This window comes from Balaenoptera physalus, assembly GCF_965194825.1.
Source record: "Balaenoptera physalus genome assembly, chromosome: 7".
Lineage (NCBI taxonomy): Eukaryota > Metazoa > Chordata > Mammalia > Artiodactyla > Balaenopteridae > Balaenoptera > Balaenoptera physalus.
Genome location: NC_138886.1, coordinates 89,700,429 through 89,721,711, shown reverse-complemented (window position 1 = coordinate 89,721,711; position 21,283 = coordinate 89,700,429). Strand labels below are relative to the sequence as shown.

Below are 21,283 nucleotides of genomic sequence, written 5' to 3'. Positions count from 1 at the left end.
GTCCTCATTCATTTCGCACTGTGATTCTTTCTCTGGGGCTAGGTGGGGGGATGTGATGGAAAACTGCAATGTGGCAGACAGGAGCACAGCCGGGGGCCCGGCTATGTAGGTGGGGTGGGGATAGTGACAATTTCTGGGACCCTGCTTGGCTGTCCCAGGGCAGTTACAGCACAGGAACATCAGGTGTGCAGTAAGTCTGGGCATCTTGAAGGCCGTGTGCTCCCATCCTGGAGAGATGCCAGCAGGGCTGGCTGTCACCCCTCAGGTCCTGGGGAGGGGCTTCCTGTATCAGCTGGGGGCTGGACCAGATGATGTTGATTTTCTCTGTCATGCACAACATGCATGCATTCAAAAAATATCTCCAGAGGTACCCACAGTACCTCAGAGTAGATTAATTTATTCAACTAAATAACAAATAAACACTGTTTTATAATTGGCCCTGCGACTGAACTGCTGATCCGCAGTGAGGTTAGGGTGAAGTCAGATAGAGGCAGCACCTCCCCACCCTGAGGAGCCCAGCACAGCGGGGTGTATATCACGAGATGACCATGACCGGGCACTGAGCACCACGGTGTGCTTCTTAAAGTGCACAGCCAAGAGAAGTGCCAGAACAGTGCCGGGTCTAGGAGCTCCAGGTGTTAGGAATCCAGGACAAGCTATCTTCCCCTCTATTATTACAGTTTCCATCCTGCAGGTCAACAAGGAGAGCTCAGAGAGAGGAGTAAGTTTGAGAGAGGTCAGTGAACCTGTCCAGGGTTTCACAGCTGACCATACGGGGGCAACTTCCTAGTTTATCCTTAACAGATTGTGATCCTGTCTTTTTGCCTATTCATCTTTCCTCCCTTCCCTCCCTCCTTCCTTCCACCTTCTCCCTTCCCTCCTTCTGTGTGTCCCTCCCTCCCTCCCTCCTCCCCTTCTTTCCATCCTCTAATCCTTTGAGCAGAGACTACCACATTCATTCACTCATCTGCCTGTCCTCACCTTGCAAGTGGGGAAACCGAGGCTGGAGAGGGGTGCCACCACCCGCTCAAGACCACTGAGCCTCCTGGCTGCCTCCACCTGTGGCTGCAGGGACCCACCATCAGACACGCATTTCTAACATGCTGGGAGAAAACACACAAATAAACGCACATTCCCAAAGTCTTACACTACAAATACATAACCCAAACAACTTGAGTACATCTGAATTACATCTCAAACCCTCTACATAAACTCAAATACATCCACTCTCACAACAACACACTCATGTATTCCACATAACCCCAAATATCCACACAGACATCACCAACCCACAAATGCAAATACACTACTCAGATTCTCACCAACTCCCTAAATACACAAATAAACCTCACGCCAGGAATTCATGGAAACACATTCCCAATAGACTCCCAAATAATGATATACATAAAACCACCCACTGCCCATGAGGTCCTACAATCCCTGGAAGATCTACAAATACGCATATACAACATGACACTTCCAGATACACATAAACACCCACAACTCCCCAATTGCCAAAAACAAGGATGTAACTTCTTAATATCCTTAAATACAGACACTGAACTCCAACAAGCCACAAACGCACATATATGTAATTCACACTACAAACACACCCACACAGTACTTTCACAACCCCAGAATACAAACATAAACTACCTTAAGCCCCATACGCACCTGCAGTGGTGTGTCATCAAGCAAAGCCTTAATAACCTGAATCAGCACTCCCTAAAGAAGTGTGGAGATATATACCATATAATTAATTTTAAAGATATAATGGATGTGTGCACATAATTTACAAATAACTTAAAATGTACACTATTCTTCACTGTAAATTCTATATACCGAATTGATTCTTACCTAATCCTTTCGTTGATTTTTGCTGAACTCTTGCATCACCAGCCAAACTATGCTTACAATTCCGTCATGATCTGAGAGTATCAGACTACGAATACATGTTTATTGTTAGATTCAGCAAACTTACTCCTCTCATTGACAAAAGAGTACCGTTTGAACATAAGTGTTGTTTGATATTTTTATGTTAAAAAGTTACTAGTGAAGCTATGAGGATGTTCGCTAGATCTTCACTCATTTTCCAATCACCTGAGCTACACCTTTGGAACCAGATGAGGGTTTTCAACTCGCAAGAACGTCCCTCTAGCTTTTGTACTCTTCAGAACGCGCAGCCTAGAACAGCACCTGTTTAATAGCTCACACACACTACTTACCCCCCACTGTAGGCCCCGCAATCACTGAACCCTTCATGCAGCCGGCTCCCCAGTGGTGCCAATAACCCTGGGGTAAACCCCTCAAGGGAATCGAGCTCTATGGGGGCGTGAATCCACATTGTGGGGAGTCTCCTTACACGGACAAGGGCACAAATAACCCACAGGGTGAACAACAGCGCAGAGCGGCGACACCTGAGGGGTGAAAAGTCCCCGTACCCTTACCTCAGGGTTCCTAGAATTGACTCCAGAGGCGGCCATGACAGGCCCCGCCCCCGCCGGACGGCCGTTGGGGCCCCAACCTCCGCGCTCGTGCATGCGCTCCTGTCTTCTGGAGCCGAGCCAACTGCCCCAACAGACGCCAGGAGCTGTTGGAGGACGGAGTTCCGCGTGCCTGAGAGCCCCGCCCCAGTGGGCGTGCGCAGGCGTGCAGGCGCGGGGCACGCGGGGATCTGTTCCAGGAGGTCTCTGCAGGAGAGGAGAGAAATGCAGGGTCAGGCACGCTAGGGAGCATCTCTGGCGACGCTCCTCGCTGGGAACCTTCGTGACAGTCTCTTCTTAAAACCAGATCTTGTGAGATGTGCACTCCTGATTTTTATATTGCACACGTGAAACCCATGCACTTAGCTACAAAGAGTTCTGGAGAGCTCCGCTCTAAGCACAGTAGCCTCAAATTGGGGCAAGTGCTTTCATGCCCTTTGGACTGCAGTTCCTTGGTTCTTCTTTATGCCTTTCAAAAAACAGTAGGTCCTTTTTCCTAGCAAGCCTGAAGTTTCCTTTAAAGAACAATTCTAGCAAAGAATTCAGACCTGGGAAACACTCTTAAGATACTGTCTCCTGACTCCGTTCCTAGAGGTTTTCCAAACGCATTTACTCTACTAGAATATTTTTTCTCAGTGTATTTAATACATGGAGGTTTTTCAATAAATGTTGATTCACAGGTGTTTCCTTTGTACGTTTTTTTTTTTTTTTTAATAACTTTGAGAGAGAGCGGACAATCTGGGTCAATTTCAACACAGCAGGTAGTATGGGAACAATTTCACTTTCCCTCCCTCCTTTTTTGTAATATCTTGCAGACTTTCAGTTGGCATTAAAAACAACAACAACAACAAAAATAGTAGCGGGATCAACTTACTGACCTGACTTTGTAATACTTCCCAAAGAAACTTCAATCATCAGATCCTCTTTCTGGTCAATTGCAAGATTAGAGCATTTCTCACTCAACAGGATGCCTCTGAAGACCCCTCACGTCTAACAGCACTAAGCGCCTCCAAGTGCACAGACTTGAAAACTCCACAGGACACAAACATGGTATCTCTTCGTTTCTTTAATGTTTCCTGATTGAGTGGAAGATGAACTGTCTTCTGAGGCTTGTGATGCATGTCCAGAGTTGTTTTTTCTCAGTAGTCAATGCCTGCCCGCAGCCTCTGTGCAGGAATAGTCAGAGACCATGATCCAAAGGACTTTTAGATACTCCCTTCTGTGACTGCTCTTCCCAAATTACATTTGGGCTAATATGATTATCTCTGTCCCTGGGGTGTAGGATTTTGAAGTATTACAAAAGTGATTGCAGAATTGGGACTGACTAATTTTTGCACAGTGCAATTTTTGTATCAGTGGCCTTGAGAAGAGTCCTTCAAATACTGTATCAGAATTATGAGTGAGAATCTTGTAAATAATTGGTTGAATGACTGAACAAAGGGAGGAAGCAACAAGGAAGCCTGCCTTTCTCGAGTGCCTGGGTACAATATTTTGCCTCACCATCCCTCTAGTATGAAGTTATTGGTTGAAAATCATATGAGTTTTCCTTCATTGTAAAAGCTCCAGTACTGAGCGATATTCCCAAACTGTTTATTTTTTTCAGTCCCCGACAGGAGTTTCTTTAGATATAAAGTTCACCATGATGTTGCTTGAAATATTCTCACCTTATCTTCTCATCTTCTTCTGAGTCAATTTTTCCTGACAAGGGGCAAGGAACTTCTTAAGCACCAACAGGAGTCTTTTTCACACTGTGGAACAGTCCTTCTAAACCTCTGTTTCCTTCCAACACCCCACAATCAGTTGGAGTTCTACTGCAGCTACAGCAGTGAGAGAATCTCATCTCCCAAGAGATTTGGTTGCCATCCTCTGAGGTTTTCAGCCTTCATCTCCCTTGACAAGTTTCCTAACAGTCCTCTCTTCTCACAACACAAACCACGAATACTCTTTCATATCATTTTGATAGTGGTAAACTGACTGACATGGATTCTCAATATGAAAATAATAATCAGACAAGTTTTGTAAAAGGAATGCTACCATCATTCCCATGCAGATGGGGCCATATGCAACGATGAGCCTAGATGGTAAAGAGCAAGTGTATGTAATGCAGACAGGAAATTAACAAACTTGTAAGCAGGGCTTGCAGGCTAGGATTTAGATGGAAGTGGGCTTGTCTGAATGGGGATTGGACACTGGTGGATAAACTCTTGGCATTGTGTCAAGGTGCACATCCATCTCATGGATAGTGGACTTTTAACACCTAGAAAAACCAGGGCTCTAGGCTGTTTAGTCCCTTTAACATAAGGAAAGAGAAGAAGATTTTCTGCCTTCTTGTTCCTTACTTCTGTCCTTACCCCTACTAAGCCAAGATGTTCAGTGCTATATGATGGCTCTTCCAAATCCATTTCATCCAAAGAGCCTGCAGATTTTGTGTATGTTTACAGTTGTGTTTTCTGTTGGAGCCAAGGTGCACACTTGAGTCTCGTCACTCCAAGTTCTCTTTCTCATAAGGATGAGTAACTGATAATAGCTTAGTATGTTCTGATTTTTTGGTAGTGTTGCCAGATAAAATACAGATTTCGAGTTAAATGTAAATTTCAGATAAACAGGGAAAGAATTTGCAGTAAAACTATGTCCAAAATGTTGCATGGGACAAAGTTGTACTACAAATGAATTCATTGTTTATGTGAAATTCAAAAGTCAAATTCAGTTAGGCATTTGTTACTTTTCTTTACTAGATCGAGCCACCCTATTCTTTCAGGTGCTTTGAAATGTAAGAGACTGTAGAAATTCTTGTTCTAGGAATCTAGTGCAGAAACAGAGGAGCCACGATACCCGTACAAAGACAATCATTGGAAATATCCTCAGATATATTGGAACATATATGAATTTTCAACTAGAAAAAAAACGAAGACATTTTAAAAAATGAAAACAGATTGCCTTCGTTTTTAGTTGCATGACGTATCTCTGGGAAGATTTTAATGAAAGAGATAACACTGGTTTCCTCCGGGAAAGAGGATTGGGTTGACAGGGAAAAGAGGTGGGAGGAGGACTCGCCACTGCATATTCCATTTTGCACAATTTAATTTTGAACCATGAGAAGGTGTTGCTCGCTTAAAATATTACACTAAAATCATTTAAAAGGTAAAAAACTAAATCTTTTACAACCATGGAATACTATGAGAAAGACATTTAGTGAATTCTGGTCTTGGACGTGGGGGCTGCATGACGGTTTTTTGATGGACGGGGGCTTTCCAGCACAAAGGATCATTAGTAAGGCTGGTCCTGCTGGATGTTGGTTGGAGCACAAGGACCACTCCCTTAGGAGTGATGTACATACAGCAGTCAGAGACACTGGATCTGCTGAGACAATCCTAATTTCAAATACTCAGTTCCATGTGGCCATAAATACCCAAGTGTTTATCAGACTAACAGTTCTGAATTTTGTTCAGAAAGTCTAGTCTCTGTTGAAGTAAGTCAAGAGCCAGGTAGGAAGCAGAGTGTGTTGAGGGACACAAAACTAAGTTGATGGAAAAAGAAGTGAAAGGAAGGGACCGTCAAGTCCAACCTCGGTGCCGTGAATCAAAAAAAACAGTTTATAAACTGCGTAAAGAGGCACACGCCAATTGTGTTGCCACTGTGTGAGGTGGAAGGAACTTCCGGTTCTTGCCTACCTGCCAGAGCCCTCGTGGAATGTCTCCCCACCCCCACCCTACCCAGACCCACGTGCCCTCTGCCCCTCCCCCACTGCAGAATGTTTAGATTCAAACCTGTCCCTCCTTCACTTGGATCCTGAGCGTCTGCTGAAGCAGGTCACTCTCTGGGTCCTGGTCTTGACTTTTCTCATTGAGGCTACCAGGCAGCAGTAGTCCGTGCCCAAGCCTGCAGGATGGCTTCAGAAGGAGGTAAGCCTATAGGCTGGGGGTGTGTTCTCAGAGACCCTGCCATCCCTCACATATTTCGGGTTCACACGTGATACTTCAAGGTGGGCACACAGTTGGACTGAAGTAGAGGGAGAAGAGAGCACTGGACACACGAGGACATTTCACCTGGGGAGACTGGGGAGCCTGAAGAAACCTGAGACTGCACTGGGGAGGAGGGGTCATTGGAGGCGGATCAAGAGGAATTGCCCTGGCTATGGAGAAAGGATGGCAGCAGGCAGGTTGATTCTTTCTAGAAGGGAGACAAGCCACTTTGAAACGTGTGTGTAAGGATGTGTGTGATGTCCTGGTGGTGACACAGGGAGGGTCATGAGGAAAGCCTAGACCTGTCTTGTGTTCCTGAGGCACCTGAAGCTTGCCTCACCATATCTTTCTAAGGGATTTGAACAGGAGCATACTGTATCTAAGGGGGCCGTGGGGAGAGATGGTCTTGGTGAGAAAACTATTCAGTGGGGCTGTGTGTGGCCACACCTGCAGTGAAGTGCCCTCTCCGAGAGCTAGGCAGGAGGTTACTCTAACTGCCGCAGCCCACACCTCGTCCACTCCTCCCAGCCCAGAGCTCACTTCTCAGTTCAGGCAACTGTTGCTTTGGATTCAACAGGGGATGGGCAACCGTGTAACTGAGCCAAGAGAGGGCTCAGATTCCTGAGTTGCTCTGAATTGTTCTTCCTTTTGTGGAATCGAAGTACTTCAGACCTACTTCATCTCGTCCCATATCTCATGGTGGACTCTCAGGCTGCCTTGAGAGGAAGAGTTTGTTCATATTTCCTGTCACTCCTTCATGGACAGGGAACAGATGTGGAGTGGGGTTGTTTCGGGTGGATTGTCTGTGAAGGCTGCTTCCTCTTTTAAAGGGGGAAGGAGTGTAGCCCAGGGGCAGGAAGACGATCTTCTGTGTTATTATTAAACGTCCTATGACACCTGTTCTGGTTAATTAGGTGCACCGTGGTGTGTACCTTGTTCTCCTGAACAAGGATATGTTCCAGACAACTTGATCGCCATGGCACCTGGCTTATGCCTGCTTCTTAGATTGTCTTTCCATTATTGGGAGCTGGAAGGGGAAGGACCACAGGCGGTCTGTACTCCCACGACCAATGTAACATGACAATTCTTTGGCCCTTGTTTAATCCTCTGCAGCCATCACTGGCTGTGAAATGACAGAATCTAAGGGACACGCACCTACTTCTCAGACCCCCCCCAACCCGCGCCACCTCCTAGGAACAGAACTCCTGAGTGATGACAGTGACTCTGGGCACTGGGGAGGGGGTGGCAGGACCTGGCCCATGTTACGTGTCTGCTGTGGGTTGTTCTGAGATGCAGGTGCATTCTGGGCCAGTGTTAAGGGTTTGTATCAAGATTCCATTAGAGAGATATTTTCCAGCATTTTGTTTTGTTTTGCGAGGCTAGGAAAGAAAGAGGGGATTTCTACTGAGCATCAGGAAAAGGAGGACTGAGGAGGAGGTGGGGCCCCAATATTTTGCACCGTGCCTGTCCACAAAGGGCCTTTGGGGGCCTAGAACTTACCTTGGAGAAGGTCCCTACCTGCTAGTATGCCGGCTGAGGGGCATTTCTCACAGAGCGGATGTCCACACAGTTCCAGGTCTTGGGAGACAGCCTGTGAGGCTTAGGTGCCAGGGGGTGCCTTAGGGAGGCTCTCCAAGTCAGTGCTTGCTGAGGCGATTTCTTCTCGGCAGACAGGGGTCAGGGACCTTGGTGGATGGGCGCGGGGTCACCAGTGGAATAATTCTCAACTGGAGGTCAGGGCATGAAAATCACTTGAAGACATTTGCACGCTGCACAGTTTCCCTTGTCCAAGTGTCCCTCACCTGTGGAGATTTACACTCTGATGCCACAGAAAGCCTCAGTCCCACTTGCCCATTCTCCTCCTCCATTCACTCCTTTCCTTTGCCTCAACAGCATCTCCAGTGCTGGGAACGGATGTGACCATGAACCCCGGTGCCTCCTTGTCTGATTTCACGGCAGTGCCCTTCCCTCCACCCATTCCTGGCGCCCAGCACCGGCCACCCTGGCAGCAGCACTTGCCACCTCCCATCACCCCAGCATTCCCTCCTGGAAGCAGCCTGCTGCTGCCAGCTTTCCCCAGGACGCCTTTGGTGGCTAATGGTGGCCATGGCCCCAGTGAGGCTTGCAACCTCACTGTCCAAGTCAGGTCACAAGGGAGGCCAGTGGAGGCCCCCCAGACTCAGACCTTTGTCGTTACTCAGGCCCCCCTCAACTGGAGCGCTCCAGGGGCCCTCAGCAGGAGTGCTGCATGTCCTGCACCCGTATTCATAGCAACCCCTGTGATGGGGACCGTTGTGACTGCTCCAGCTGTTGGAGTTAGTCAGGCTGGCAAGGGAGGCTGGACCCCAGGCTTTCCTCCTCAAGCTCCACCACCAGCTGCCCAGCTGGCCCCTATCATTCGCCCAGTGAACTCTGGGCCATGGCCACATGGCACTTCCAGGGAGGGCCGCCTGGCCACCAACCAGTCCAACGCCTCGCAGGATGGCTCCTCTAACACCCAGAGCGTGTACAGTAACTTCCGACGTTGGCAGCACCTCAGGCCCCTGGCCCGGAGACACTTTCACCGGAGTCCTGATGCAGAAGCTTTTTCCTGCTTTCTCATGTGAGTGAACGCTCAGGGGGTCCTGAGCTTATGGGAGCTTTTAGATAAAGAGGAACTGGGGATGGACTCGCACGTTAGGTTTCTAGGGCTACTGGGAGGAAGGTGTGAGGGCGATGTCCATGCTATGAGAGGGCACATTGTCGGTCACATGGGTGGGCCTGCCAGTCCGTGACATCAGGACTGAAATGTGCCCTATCTCAACTGGCCCCACCACCCTGTGAGTCTGGCCAGCTTGCTCTTCCATGATTCTCATGGTAATATGGACTGAAGACTTGCAGTCAGAGAGGGTCGTGATGTAAGGTGAGGAGCCAAGGAGTGGATGCCGCACTCTCCTGTGGTGCCGTGTCCTTCATACAGGACTTGAGTGTACATGGCCAGGGGAGGTCACTTCAGAGGAGGGGGAGGAGCGCGGGGCCCAGGAGAGCGCTTTATGCATGCCTCCACTTCGTTGTGGAGAATTCCACTAGGATCAGGGTGATGGTAGAGCTCTCCTAAGGGCGTGGGCTCTCTCCCACTAGAGTTGTGAGCCTGGCAGGCATTTCCATCCTAAACCTCCGGTCCCTCGTAAAAAGGGGACAATTACACTTCACTCAGAGGACTGTGCAGAAGACGCCTTGGGCTAATCTATGAAGTGTTAGCAGATTGCTTGGCACATGCCACGCCTCATTGATGATGGTGATTTTTATGATGAAAATGCAGCCTTGAGGAGGAAAAGAGCTCCCCAAGGCACAATGTCCCAGCTCTAGCCTGGGAGTGGATGGTCGTCCTTGAGTGAGTGTGAGGCGGTGACAGCAGTGGCCGGGAAGGCTTGTCTTTGCCCTCCCAGACGCCCGCCTCTCACCCTCCTGTTGCTCAGTCATGCTGTGTTGAGTGATGTGTGGTCCACATTGGCGGGTGGGGTCAGGCAGGTGGGGGCTGGGCTGGGCCCGGAGACTGACCCCGAGTGCTTACAGCCGAGTGCTTCGAACCTTGGCCCGCCTGAAGCCCAGCACGACGCAGGAGGAGGGACTGCGGAGGGCCGTGCAGGAATGGCGGCGCTTGAGCAAACTTGACCGGATGATCTACTACGAGATGGCGGAAAAGTGAGTCAGCGTCCTGGGCCCAGGGGCTGCGTGGAGGGTGAGGCGAGTGGGTGAGGGCAGGGTCTGGCCGTGGGGGTGCTCATCAGAGAGGACAGAGGAGAAGGGCTGTCACCCAGCACAGGGTCCCCGCAGCCCAGGGGCCCTACTGTCCCCCAGAAACCCCTCCCTCACCTTGAGAGTTTGAGACTTCTGTCCTTCCTCCACCAGGAGCTCTGCCTTCCCCTGATTTTGACCTACCCTTGCCTTGACATGAAGGTCTCAGGACGGGGCAGGGTGAAGCTGTGAGTCCAGTAGGGGTCCAACTCCGGCCATATGGGCTGGGCCGGGGAAAGAGCTCCACCCGCCAGCCTGCTGCTTCCTTAGTGGTGGGTGGCTGGCGGCCACTAACATAGATTTGGGACCACCTCTTCTCATGAAAAGTGCCCTGTGTGGGTACCCTGGCATCCCTGAAGAGGCTGGGGAAGCCAGCTGTCATCGGCCCAAGGGTCTCCGGCCCTTCCAGTGTTTGCTCCATGGTAATCCCCTTGGTTTAAGAAACAAAAGCAAACAAACGAGCGCCTCTCAGAGGAAGGGAAGGCCTCTCCTCTAAGCTCAGCATCCACATCGTCCAGCCTCTCCTGGGCCCTGTCTCCAGGTCTATGTTGCAGGACTCTCAGTCCTAGCCCAGGGTCCTGGATTCGGTCAGGGACCCCTGTGGGGAACACATGCCTGTTCCAGCCTCTGGCTGTCAGCCCTTCATGTGGTTCTGGACGGGGACGGGGGCATGAGGAGGGTGCCCCCTGGGTCAGCCATGTGTCCCGTTGACCTGGTTCAATTCAGCGACCTGGGTCTATGCTGTTGAATGCCCTCCAGTGCTGGTGAGGCAGGAAGGGTCCCAGATCTTGTTATCACTTCCAGGAGCAGCTCTCTGCTGTGGACAGCACCTCACAGGGCCTTGACGGCCCCAAGGCACATCCTCTCCCAATGCCTCATTCTTGGCTGCCTTTGTTGGGCTCCAGAACCCAGGCCTTTTTCTCAGGGTGGCCTGTGCCTCCGTCACCCCCCAGGTTCATGGAATTTGCGGCCGAGGAGGAGATGCACATTCAGCATTTGCAGTGGATGCAGTGCGCGCAGGACCTGCCTCCTCCAGCCCCACCGAAGCTGGATCCTCGGGGGCCCCCAGCCCCGAAAGTGGGCCTTCAGCCAGGCACCCAGGTTCCCACTGGAGCTGAAGGCACAGGTAACAGGGGCCTAGGGTTGGCCACCGTCCCCATGTGGATCCTTTTCCTTCAAGACAGGGGCATTGGTCTTTCAACCAAAACAGCCACCGAGGCGGGGGGTGGGGGGGTGGGGTCTCAGCTGCCCCTTGTCACTACGGGGTATTGACTTGGTCAGTTTTGTAACTCCTCTCACACCTCCCTGTCAAAGGACCCCACACGAAGTCTGCCTAAGTAGTGGGCTTGAAGGGGAGACCCCTAGAAAATTGGAGGTTCCCCACTTCCTTACTTGTGACTCTCTTAGATGACCCCCTAACCTCCCCTCTCCAACTGTGCATGAGGCTTCAGATGGTCCTGACCCCTCCCACACCCACATCAACGTCCCCCAAACAATGCCCTCAGCAACGTGCGCTCGGTGGTCAGGAGGTGGACCGGGAGTCCCTCACCTTCCTTCCCTTCCTCCTGCTCTGCCTCAGCCTGTGCTCCCAGGATGTCCGGCCCCAGGGCCCAGCCCTCGCACCCGAAGCCACACAGATCCCAGCGGACTCCGGAGCCCAAGGCACCCAAGGAGATTCCCCCTGAGGCTGTGAGGGAGTATGTGGACATCATGGAGGCGCTGGTGGGGCCCGTCCACTCAGCCACAGGCGAATCAGATGCAGAATGTGGAAAGGACGGAAATGAGCTGAAGCAGGAAGAGGACGGCACCTACTTGGACCCGGGTCTCTTGAGCTACATTGACAAGCTGTGTTCTCAGGAAGACTTTGTCACCATGGTAGGCTGGGCCTGGAACCTGGGGTCTACAAGATGCCAGGGCATGGAACTCTCAGCACCCAAGATCTGGGTTCTGCTCAGGCCGATGGGACTTAAGCTCAGCTCCTTGTTCCTGAGCCTGGTGTTAGGGGAGGTTTACGCAGATGTATGTGTGTATATGTTTGTGTCTGTGTGTATGCCTTTGTGTGTCTGTGTATGTGCATCTGTATATGTGCTCTTTTGTGTGTGACTGTGTATGTGCATGTGTGTGTGTGTCTGTGTGTGTGTGTGTGTGTGCGCGCTGACCATCCCCGCCTTGTGGAGGAGAGTGGGGGTGGGTCTCTGCTTTTCACTTTCCCTCCTGGTGTTCTTGTGTCACAGGCCAAGGATGCTCACAGCCTCTTCTTTCTGTCCAAGGTGGAGGCAGTCATTCACCCTCGATTCCTGGCAAAATTGTTTTCCCCAGACCCACAGCTGGATCTCTTGGCCCTTGCTGAGGAGCTGGAGCAGGAGGAAGGACTCACCCCTGAAGAAGTGAGCCAGGGGAGGGAGAGGGACACTTAGGGAGCCAGGGGACTCCAGGGGAGGGGGGACCCCAGGTGATCCAGGGGACAGGGGAAACCAGGTGGCCCAGGGGAGCCAGAGGAGGGAGGGATCGCAGGTAGAACAGGGGAGACAAGGGACGCCCAGGAAGACCAGGGCACGGAGGGACCCCAGTGAGCAGGGGAGAGGTAGGGCCCCAGAGCAGGAGGCCCACATGGCTCTGTCCATCCCTTCCCTACCTCGGAGGCCTGGCATGGGGAAGGGCCCTCTCTGGGGTGGGTGCAGCGCAGGGTGATAGGAAGGAGAGTATGGGGAGCTGGGAGCGGAGGGAAGGACACACAGCTGGGAATAAGGTGCAGGAGGATGGCAGGAATGCCACCGTGTCTGGATTTGGAGTCTAGTCCTGGGGTCACCCGTCCCCTCCTCCCCCCCAGGGCCATTGTCCCACTGCCCAGTGCTCCTCCTCTCACACGTGCGCGTGGAGCCGTCACTGTCCTCTTCCCTCCTACCAGCTGGTGCAGAAACAACTCCTGGCCTTGAAAGAGGACGAGGGTGGGCCGGCAGCCCCGAGCCACAGTGCACCCGGAACGGGCTCAAGTCCTTCTGAGTCCCACGCCGGCCAAGGTGCCCAGAGGCACGATCAAGACCGCCATCGAGGGGTCAGTGATGAAGCCTGCCCACCAGAGATTGATTTTGAGGCTCTTCATAGGCCCATCCGAACAGACACTGGCCCGTTCGGGCCCAAAGTGTTTGTTCCCTGTCGAGGACGTCAGGAAGTCTCTCCATTCCGGGCCGGACGGCCCTCCCCTCCCCAGGGTCAAAGGCGCACTGGCCCTCTTCTGGGACCCAGGGATGCGTCTGTTCTCAGAGAGGCGTCTCCTGTTCGGGAGGCCCGAGGGCCCAGGGACGCGTCCAGTGAGGATGAGGAGGAGCTCCCCAGCCTGGCCTTCCTCTTTGCCTCTCCGCAGAGCCTGCTGCCTTGCTGGCTGTCCCAGAGTCCTGCCCCTGCCTCAGGCCTGGCCTCCCGTGGAGGTTGGGGGGCCCAGAGTGCTCCCCAGGCCCCCTCCCCTCAGAGAAGAGGCCTCAGCCCAGCTCCACCAGCCGCTCCCAAGTCGAGGAAGCGGGCTCTGTGTGGGTGCCCAGCCGCTGCTGAGAAGCTGTCCATCCCCGGGGCTGGCCACGGGGTCTCTGGGAGGCCAGCCTTGGCTCTGGGGCTGGCTCGCCCCTCACAGCCGAGAAAGAGAAAGCGTGACCCGTTTGTCACAGGGAAGAGGAGGAACAGGAAGAGGAAGCACTGCAGCCAGTAGGGAACAGCCGGGCCGGCCCTCCAGGGCGAGCCCCCCAGGGCGGCCCCCAGGGAAGCCTAGGGGCGCCTCCTCATCCCAGTGCTGATCCTGGAGGATGTGGGGGGAAGGGAGGGAGTGCAGGACCAGCAGGGCGGGGAGGGGAAGTGCGATTGTGGGGGGTTAGGGAGGTGGGGGAGGTGGGTGTGGGCAGGACCTTTGGAGTGATGTATGTAAATTGTGAATAAAGATAGTTTTCGTGGGAAATGCTCTCAGGCCACTGTCATCTTCTTCGTGTTGAGCTGCTCCATAGAGAGCGAACCTGAGAGGAAGGAATGGTGAGGGAGGTCACAGGAGCTATGGATCTACAGGTGGCCAAACCTTTCCTCCACATAGACAAGGACTCCTCAGGCTGCCCCTGGGAACGCACAGCTCTCACTTTCCCCACGGACCCACTCATCATCCCCTTCTCTAAAGCCTGCTTGGCTAGGGGCCTTCTGGGGCATCTGTAGCATCTTCTGCATCCCTGAACCGTCTGGGGAAGGAGAGCTGCTTTTGTGCCTCTCAGCCCTCTGGACACTAACCAGTTTCTAGGACGGAGCCTGGAGACGGCCCTTGTCTTTATGGAGCTGCTCTCTGCTTCCCTGAAGTGGCCAGGCGATGGCGCTGGGGTGACCCTCCGCTCATCCAGGGTTTCCTGTGTGGGTGGCCTGACCAGAGAGGAAAAGTCTTGGCCATGGGGACAGGACTGTCTGCCTCGTCATAGCGGGAGCGTTCTCTAGTCCCACTGGGATTATTGCAATGTGGAGAGTGGTTGAGGCAGCTACCTCTTAATCCCAGTGAGGATGCAACGAGGGGAATGGGCGCGGGGAAATTCATGGGGCACCTGTTACAGGTGTGTCTAAGGGAAACGACAGTTGGGCCCCTTTGTGGGACTTTTGGGATTTCTGTGCAGCAGCATCTCTTTCAACTGAGGGAGGAGGACCCATCTGGCTGTGGCTGTGGGGACTGGCCTTAGGGGCCTAGGGGTGTGCAAAGACACCCCAGAACTACTGTCCCTTCCCTTTCCACCCATGGCTGGACATGTGTGTGTATTGGTATCAACACTGATTTGTATTCCCATAGAAAACAGTTCCTCCTGACAAACTACGACCGTGTTTCACAAGAACAGCTTGCTCACAGGGGCAGCAGGGGTGGGGGAGAGGTGTCTGCGGCCCCAGATCTGGGTGGGAGCTGGGATCCATGCTGAGGAGTGTAGAGGCCTCAGTCACCGTCCTGCGGTTGCCGGCAGAGACTTCGAATCATCAGAGCAGGGGAAATGACCCGCTCATAAGGGTGAGACGAGCAAACAATGAGGGGCAGGGAGCAGACCCCTGCTGTCTCCCTGAACTGCCCCCCCTCCCAGTCTGCTTAGCTTCCGTCACGGCCTGTGCTGGCCCACCTCTGAAGCCCCTTCCTCCTAAAGCACTCAGATGCTCTGATCTTTTGTAGACCTGCCCTGGGCCTCACCCCCCTTCCCTGCTGGCCAAAGGCTCTTCTCCAGGTTCTGAGTTCTGATTCCTTCCCCAGGACCCAGGCAGGGGTTAGGACAACAGGGACTCCCTGAACATGACCCCTACACCATCAGCATGCAAAACTGGGGCCGCAGGCTTCCGCAGGTGGCATGGCTCTCTGCTGGACCCTGCAAAGAGCTTGGAGAAGAAAGGGGCTCATGTCTCTCCACCTCCACTAATCTGTAGGTCAGCCTCACAGGTCCTCCTCTGTCCAGGTGGGCAGCACATATGTGCTCCCAGCCCTCCTTGACCCTTTGTGAAAGAAAGTTTTTGCAGCTCAGTAGTCTATTAGTCAAGGTGTCTCAGGGCTTGTTCCTTTTGAAGCCCTACAGGAGAATCTGCTTCCTTTCCCTTTCTGTCTTCTAGAGGCTGCCTGCATTCCTTGGAATTAGTCCCTTCTTCCATCTTCAAAGTGCATCACTTTAATCTCTGCTTCCCTCATCACATGGTCTCTCCAACTCTGACTCTTCCTGTGTCCCTCCTATACAAATCTTTATGTTTATATATAGCCCACCCAGAAAATTTATGATAATCTCTTCATCTCAAGATTTTTTACTTGGTCACAGCTGCAAAGTCCTTTTTTCCATACAAGGTGACATTCACATATTGTCATAGGAGGGGTTAAACACGGACCTTTTTGGGGAACCGTAATTTACCCTACTAGAAGAAATCCACAAGAATACCTACCATCAGAATCCACATGAATAACAGACTATGACCAAGTGGAATTTATTCCAGGGATGCAAGCCTGGTTCAATGGTAAAAAATCATCAATGTAATCTACCATATTGGGTCTAAAGGAACACATACTGTCACACCAATTAATACAGAAAAGGCATTTAACGAAATTCAACACCCATTCATATTAAAAATGCTCGGAAAACTAGGAATAGAAGGTCACTACCTCAACCTAATAAAGAACATCTACAAAAAACCTACTTCTAACATCACATGAAATAGTGAAAGAATGAATGTTTTTCCCTGAGTTCAAAAACAAGGTTAGAATGTCCACTCTCATCTCTTAGTTTTCAATGTAGTACTTTAGATTCTAGTTAGTGTAGTACAGCAAGAAAAGGAAAAAAGAGGCATACATATTAGAAAAGAAGAAATATAATTGTCATTATTTACAGATGACATAATTGTCTACATAGAAAATTCCAAGGAATGTATAAGAAAACTCATAATAAATTATAATAAATTGCTTTAGCAGGATCTCAGAATATAAGATCTATACACAACATTGTAAACATTGTTTACATTACATTGTTTACATGTAAACAATGTACATTGTACATTGTTTACATTAATGTAAACATTAATACACAACATTGATCATATTTCCATATACTAGTAACAAACCGAACGATTGAAAACCAAAATTTAAAACATAGTAAATAGGTTCCAGTTCAAGGTGGCAACATGGGAAGATCCTGAACCCACCTCCTCCCACAAACACACCAAATCTACAGCTACATATGGAAAAATTTCCTCTGAAAAAAACTAAAAGATGGTGGAGCAACCCATTCACATCAGGAAAACCAGAGGGAAACTACATCAAAACAGGTAGGAAAGGCTGAGACACAATTTTTCCATAAATCCCATCCCTGGTGTGGAGACACACAATCAGGAAGGAGCTCAAAACCTGGAGCTTCTCCCTGAGAGGTGAAGGGGTTGGACCCCACATTGGGCACTCCAACTTTTAAGGCTGGCACCTGAGAGATAGACCCCCAAAACATCTGACTTTGAAGACCAACAAGGCACATCCCATGAGACCCACAGGGCTGTGGTGGACTGAGGAACAGCTCTTAAAGGGCCTGTGCACAGACTCACCTGCCCCAGGGCCAAGTGCAGAAGCAGCCCTTTGAAAAGCACTCTGACTTTTTGTGAAAGAGACTCACTTCCCAATTTTAAAGCATTAATCTGAGGAACAGGGGCCTGCTGGAATACTCCCCAGGGACAGAGGCTGGCGGGTGCCATCTTCCTGCTCTCTCTCTGCCTTGATAAAGCTGAAAGGTGCCATCTTTTCCCCCCTTTTTCCTTTCCTGCAGGTGACAACTTTGTGCTCCAGCCAGCTGGCTCCTTCTTCCCTGCTCTTCCTCTGTCTTGCTATATATATATTTTTTTCTTCTTCTTCTTTTTCTTTTTTTCTTTTCCCTTTTCCCCTTTATTCAGATGGTGTCATCTTTGCACTCTTCCCAGCGCCTCACTCCAGCCAGTAAGCATCATCTTCACACTTTCCTTCTGAAGTGCTCCAGAGAGCCAGAATCTCCAAGACGGGAGATTCCATTTTTGTGGTCTCCACTCAGGGGATGCTCCTTGATCACCTGGCTCTGGAGGCCAGGAGGGATCTCTTTTCTGCATCCCATGGGACTGTAACAATTGGAGAGACAGTTCTTGGCAGGATACCACCCCCAGGATGTACCACTACACATCAGACTGAGACACAGTCCCAGCCTTTACATGAAAAAGGCCTATTTGCTAGTAGGGACAAGACTTAAGAGCAGGCTTCAGGTTCAGCACACATCTAGAGGCTACGGATGTGCTCTCAAGGAAGGTAGGCTGGGGGTACCATCTTTCCACCCTCACTCTGCCTTACTACAGTTCACTGGTATCTCCCAGAATGGAGCTTGTACACTTATCTGAAGCCCTGTTTTCTTGTGACTGCTCCCCAGGGAATATCTTCAGATTGCTTGCTTCTGGGGCCCAGCAAGGCTTACACTTGCAATCTCACAGGACTGAATATATTTGCATTCTTTAAAAGCTGTTACCAAATTGTCTGGCTTCCTATCAACCTGAATCTAGGTGCTGACTGAGATCCTCCAGTTTGGGATGCTCACTGGTCTTGGCACACCCTCAACTGCTGGGAGGGTGTGCCAAGTCTATTAAAAATAAACTGCTTAGACAATCACAAAGGTTTGAGAGGCAACCAAGAGTAGACAGCGTTAAATGACAAGGTTCATCTGTCACACAGCTCTTCAAGACTGGGAGATGTGACTATTTCACTTAATGCGTAGAAACCAACACAGAGAGTCAAGCAAAATGAAGAAAGAGAGGACTATACTCCAAAAAAAGAACAAGATAAAACCTCAGGAAAAAATCTTAATGAAATGAACATAAGTAATTTACTTGATAAAGAGTTCAAAGTTATGGTCATAAAAGTGCTCACTGAACTCAGAAGGAAAATGGATGAAAACAGTGAGAACTTCAACAAAGAAATAGAAGATATAAGAAAGTTCCAAATAGAAGTCACCGAACTGGAGAACGCAATAACTGAACTTAGAAATACAGACGATGAAGCACAAGAAAGAATAGGTGAACTCAAAGACAGGTCAGAGGAACTCATCCAATCAGAGAATAAGGAAGAAAAAAGAATGAAAATAATTAATATAGCTTAAGGGATTTATGGCACATCAAATGGAATAACATTCACCTTATAGGAACTCCAGAAGGAGAAGAGAAAAAGGGGCAGAAAACATTTGTAGAAATAATATCTGAAAGCTTTTCCTAACCTGGGGAAAGAAACAGACATCCAGATACAGGAAGCCCAGAGAGCTCCAAAGCAGATCAACCTAAAGAGATCCATACCAAGAAATATTAAAATTAAAATGTCAAAGTTAAAGATAACAAGGGAATCTTAAAATCACCAAGAGAAATACAACTTGTTGCATACAAAAGAACTTCCATAAGACCATCATCAGATTTTTTTAGCAGATGTGTTACAGCTCAGAAGGGAGTGGCACAATATATTCAAAGTGCTGAAAGAAAAATCTTTCCAACCAAGAATACTTCACCCAGCAAATACTTCACCCAGTTATATTCAGAACTGAAGGAGAGATAAAAGAGTTTTCCAGATGACTAAACGTTAAAGGAGTTCATCACCACTAACTCAACCTTACAAGAATTGTTAAAAGAACTTCTTTAAGCTGAAAAGAAAGGGCGCTAATTAGTAACAAGAAAACACATGAAAGTGTAAATCTCACCAGTAAAGGTAAGTGTATATAGTAAAGGTAGTGGATTAATGAATTATAAAGCTGTATGAAGGTTAAAAGACAAAACTCGTAAAAAGACTTATAATTAAAATAATTAGTTAAGGGATATACAACATAAAAACATGTAAAATATGTCATCAAAAACAAAAAATGTGAGGAGGGAGGAGTAAAAACTTTGACCTATAGAATGCATTCAAACTTAAGTTGTTATCAACTTAAAATAGACTGTTAAAATATAAGTTGTTATATGTGAGCTTCATGGTAACCACCAAGCAAAAACCTAGAGTACATGCACAAAAGATAACAAGAAAGGAATCTAAACATACAACTAAAGAAAGTCATTAAGCCACTAAGGAAGAGAGCAAGAGAAGAAAGGAACAGAGAAATCACAAAATTGCCAGGAAACAATTAACAAGATGGCAATAAATACATAATTATCAATAATTATTTTAAATGTAAGTGGACTAAAGGCTTCAATCAAAAGACATAGGGTGGCTGCATGGATTAAAAAAGAAGATCCATCTATATGTGGCCTATAAGAAACTCACTTCAGAGCTAAAGACACACACAGACTGAAATTGAAGGGATGGAAAAAGATATTCCATGCAAATGGAAACCAAAAGAAAGCTGGGGTAGCTATCTATAATTATATCAGAAAAAATAGACTTTAAAACAAAGACTGTAACAAGAGACAAAGAAGGACATTACATATGGATAAAAGGGTCAATCCAATAAGAGTATATAACATTTGTAAGTATTTATGCATCGAACATAGGAGCACCTAAATAAATAAAGCAAATATTAATAGGCCTTAAAGGAGAAATAGCAATACCATAATAGTATGGGACTTGAGTATCGTACTTACATCAACAGATATATCATCCACACAGAAAATCGATAAAGAAAGATTGGCTTTAAATGACATGTTAGATCAGATGGATTTAACATATATATATAACATTCCATCCAAAAGCAACAGAATATACATTCTTCTCAAGTACACATGGAACATTCTCCAGGATAGATCATATGTAAAGCTAAAACCAAATCTTAACAAATTGACGAAGATTTAAATTATATCAAGCTCCTTTTCTGACTACAATGGTGTGAAACTAGAAATTGATTACAAAAAGAAAACTGGAAAATTCACAAACATGTGGAGAGCAAACAACAAATTCCACAATACAGTAAAATGGTCATATAACATGATCCAGTGAGATTTATTCCTAGGATGCAAGGATGGTTCAATATCTGCAAATCAATCAATGTGATATACCACATTAACAACTTGAAGAATGAAAATCATATGATCCTCTCAATAGATGCAGAAAGAATTTTGAGAAAACTCAACATCAGTTTATTATAAAAACTCTCAATGAAGTGGGTATAGAGGGAACATACCTCAACATAAAAAAGACCATATATGACAAGCCCACAAATAACATCATATTCAACAGTGAAAAGGTGAAAGCTTTTCCTCTAAGATCAGAAACAAGACAAAGACGACCACTAAAGTCCTAGCCAGGGCAATTATGCAAGGAAAAGAAATAAAAGGCATCCAAACTGGGAAGAAAGAAGTAAAATGGTTACTATTTGCAGATGACATGACACAATATATAGAAAACCCTAAAGACTCCATCGAAAAACTGTCAGAACTAATAAATGAATTGAGTAAATTTGCAGGATATAAAATCATTATACAGAAGTATGTCACATTTCTACACACTAATAACAAACTAACCAAAAGAGAAGTTAAGAAAACAATCCCATTTACAATTGTATCATAAAGAATAAAATAAGAATAAATTTAACCAAGGAAGTGAAAGACCTGTACACTGAA

At 48.6% G+C, this 21,283-nt stretch overlaps 1 protein-coding gene and 2 pseudogenes across 3 annotated transcripts; all 3 read left to right on the top strand.

Annotated features, from left to right (window-relative positions):
• The first annotated feature begins 4,551 nt into the window (after positions 1 to 4,551).
• On the top strand, positions 4,552 to 9,125 carry LOC309665191 (NUT family member 2G pseudogene; annotated as a pseudogene). Its single transcript has 2 exons — positions 4,552 to 4,577; positions 8,277 to 9,125. The product of its transcript is annotated as an NUT family member 2G pseudogene (transcript).
• A 718-nt stretch (positions 9,126 to 9,843) lies between these two features.
• Positions 9,844 to 12,694, top strand: LOC309664204 (NUT family member 2G-like). Its single transcript, XM_082469275.1, has 4 exons — positions 9,844 to 10,129; positions 11,176 to 11,348; positions 11,802 to 12,097; positions 12,493 to 12,694. Exons 1-4 carry the CDS (start codon positions 9,921 to 9,923, stop codon positions 12,637 to 12,639), a joined length of 825 nt encoding a protein of 274 aa, XP_082325401.1. The 5' UTR covers positions 9,844 to 9,920; the 3' UTR covers positions 12,640 to 12,694.
• Positions 12,695 to 12,926: 232 nt separating this feature from the next.
• On the top strand, positions 12,927 to 13,925 carry LOC309665190 (NUT family member 2D pseudogene; annotated as a pseudogene). The gene is made up of 2 exons: positions 12,927 to 12,959; positions 13,131 to 13,925. The product of its transcript is annotated as an NUT family member 2D pseudogene (transcript).
• Positions 13,926 to 21,283: the final 7,358 nt, after the last annotated feature.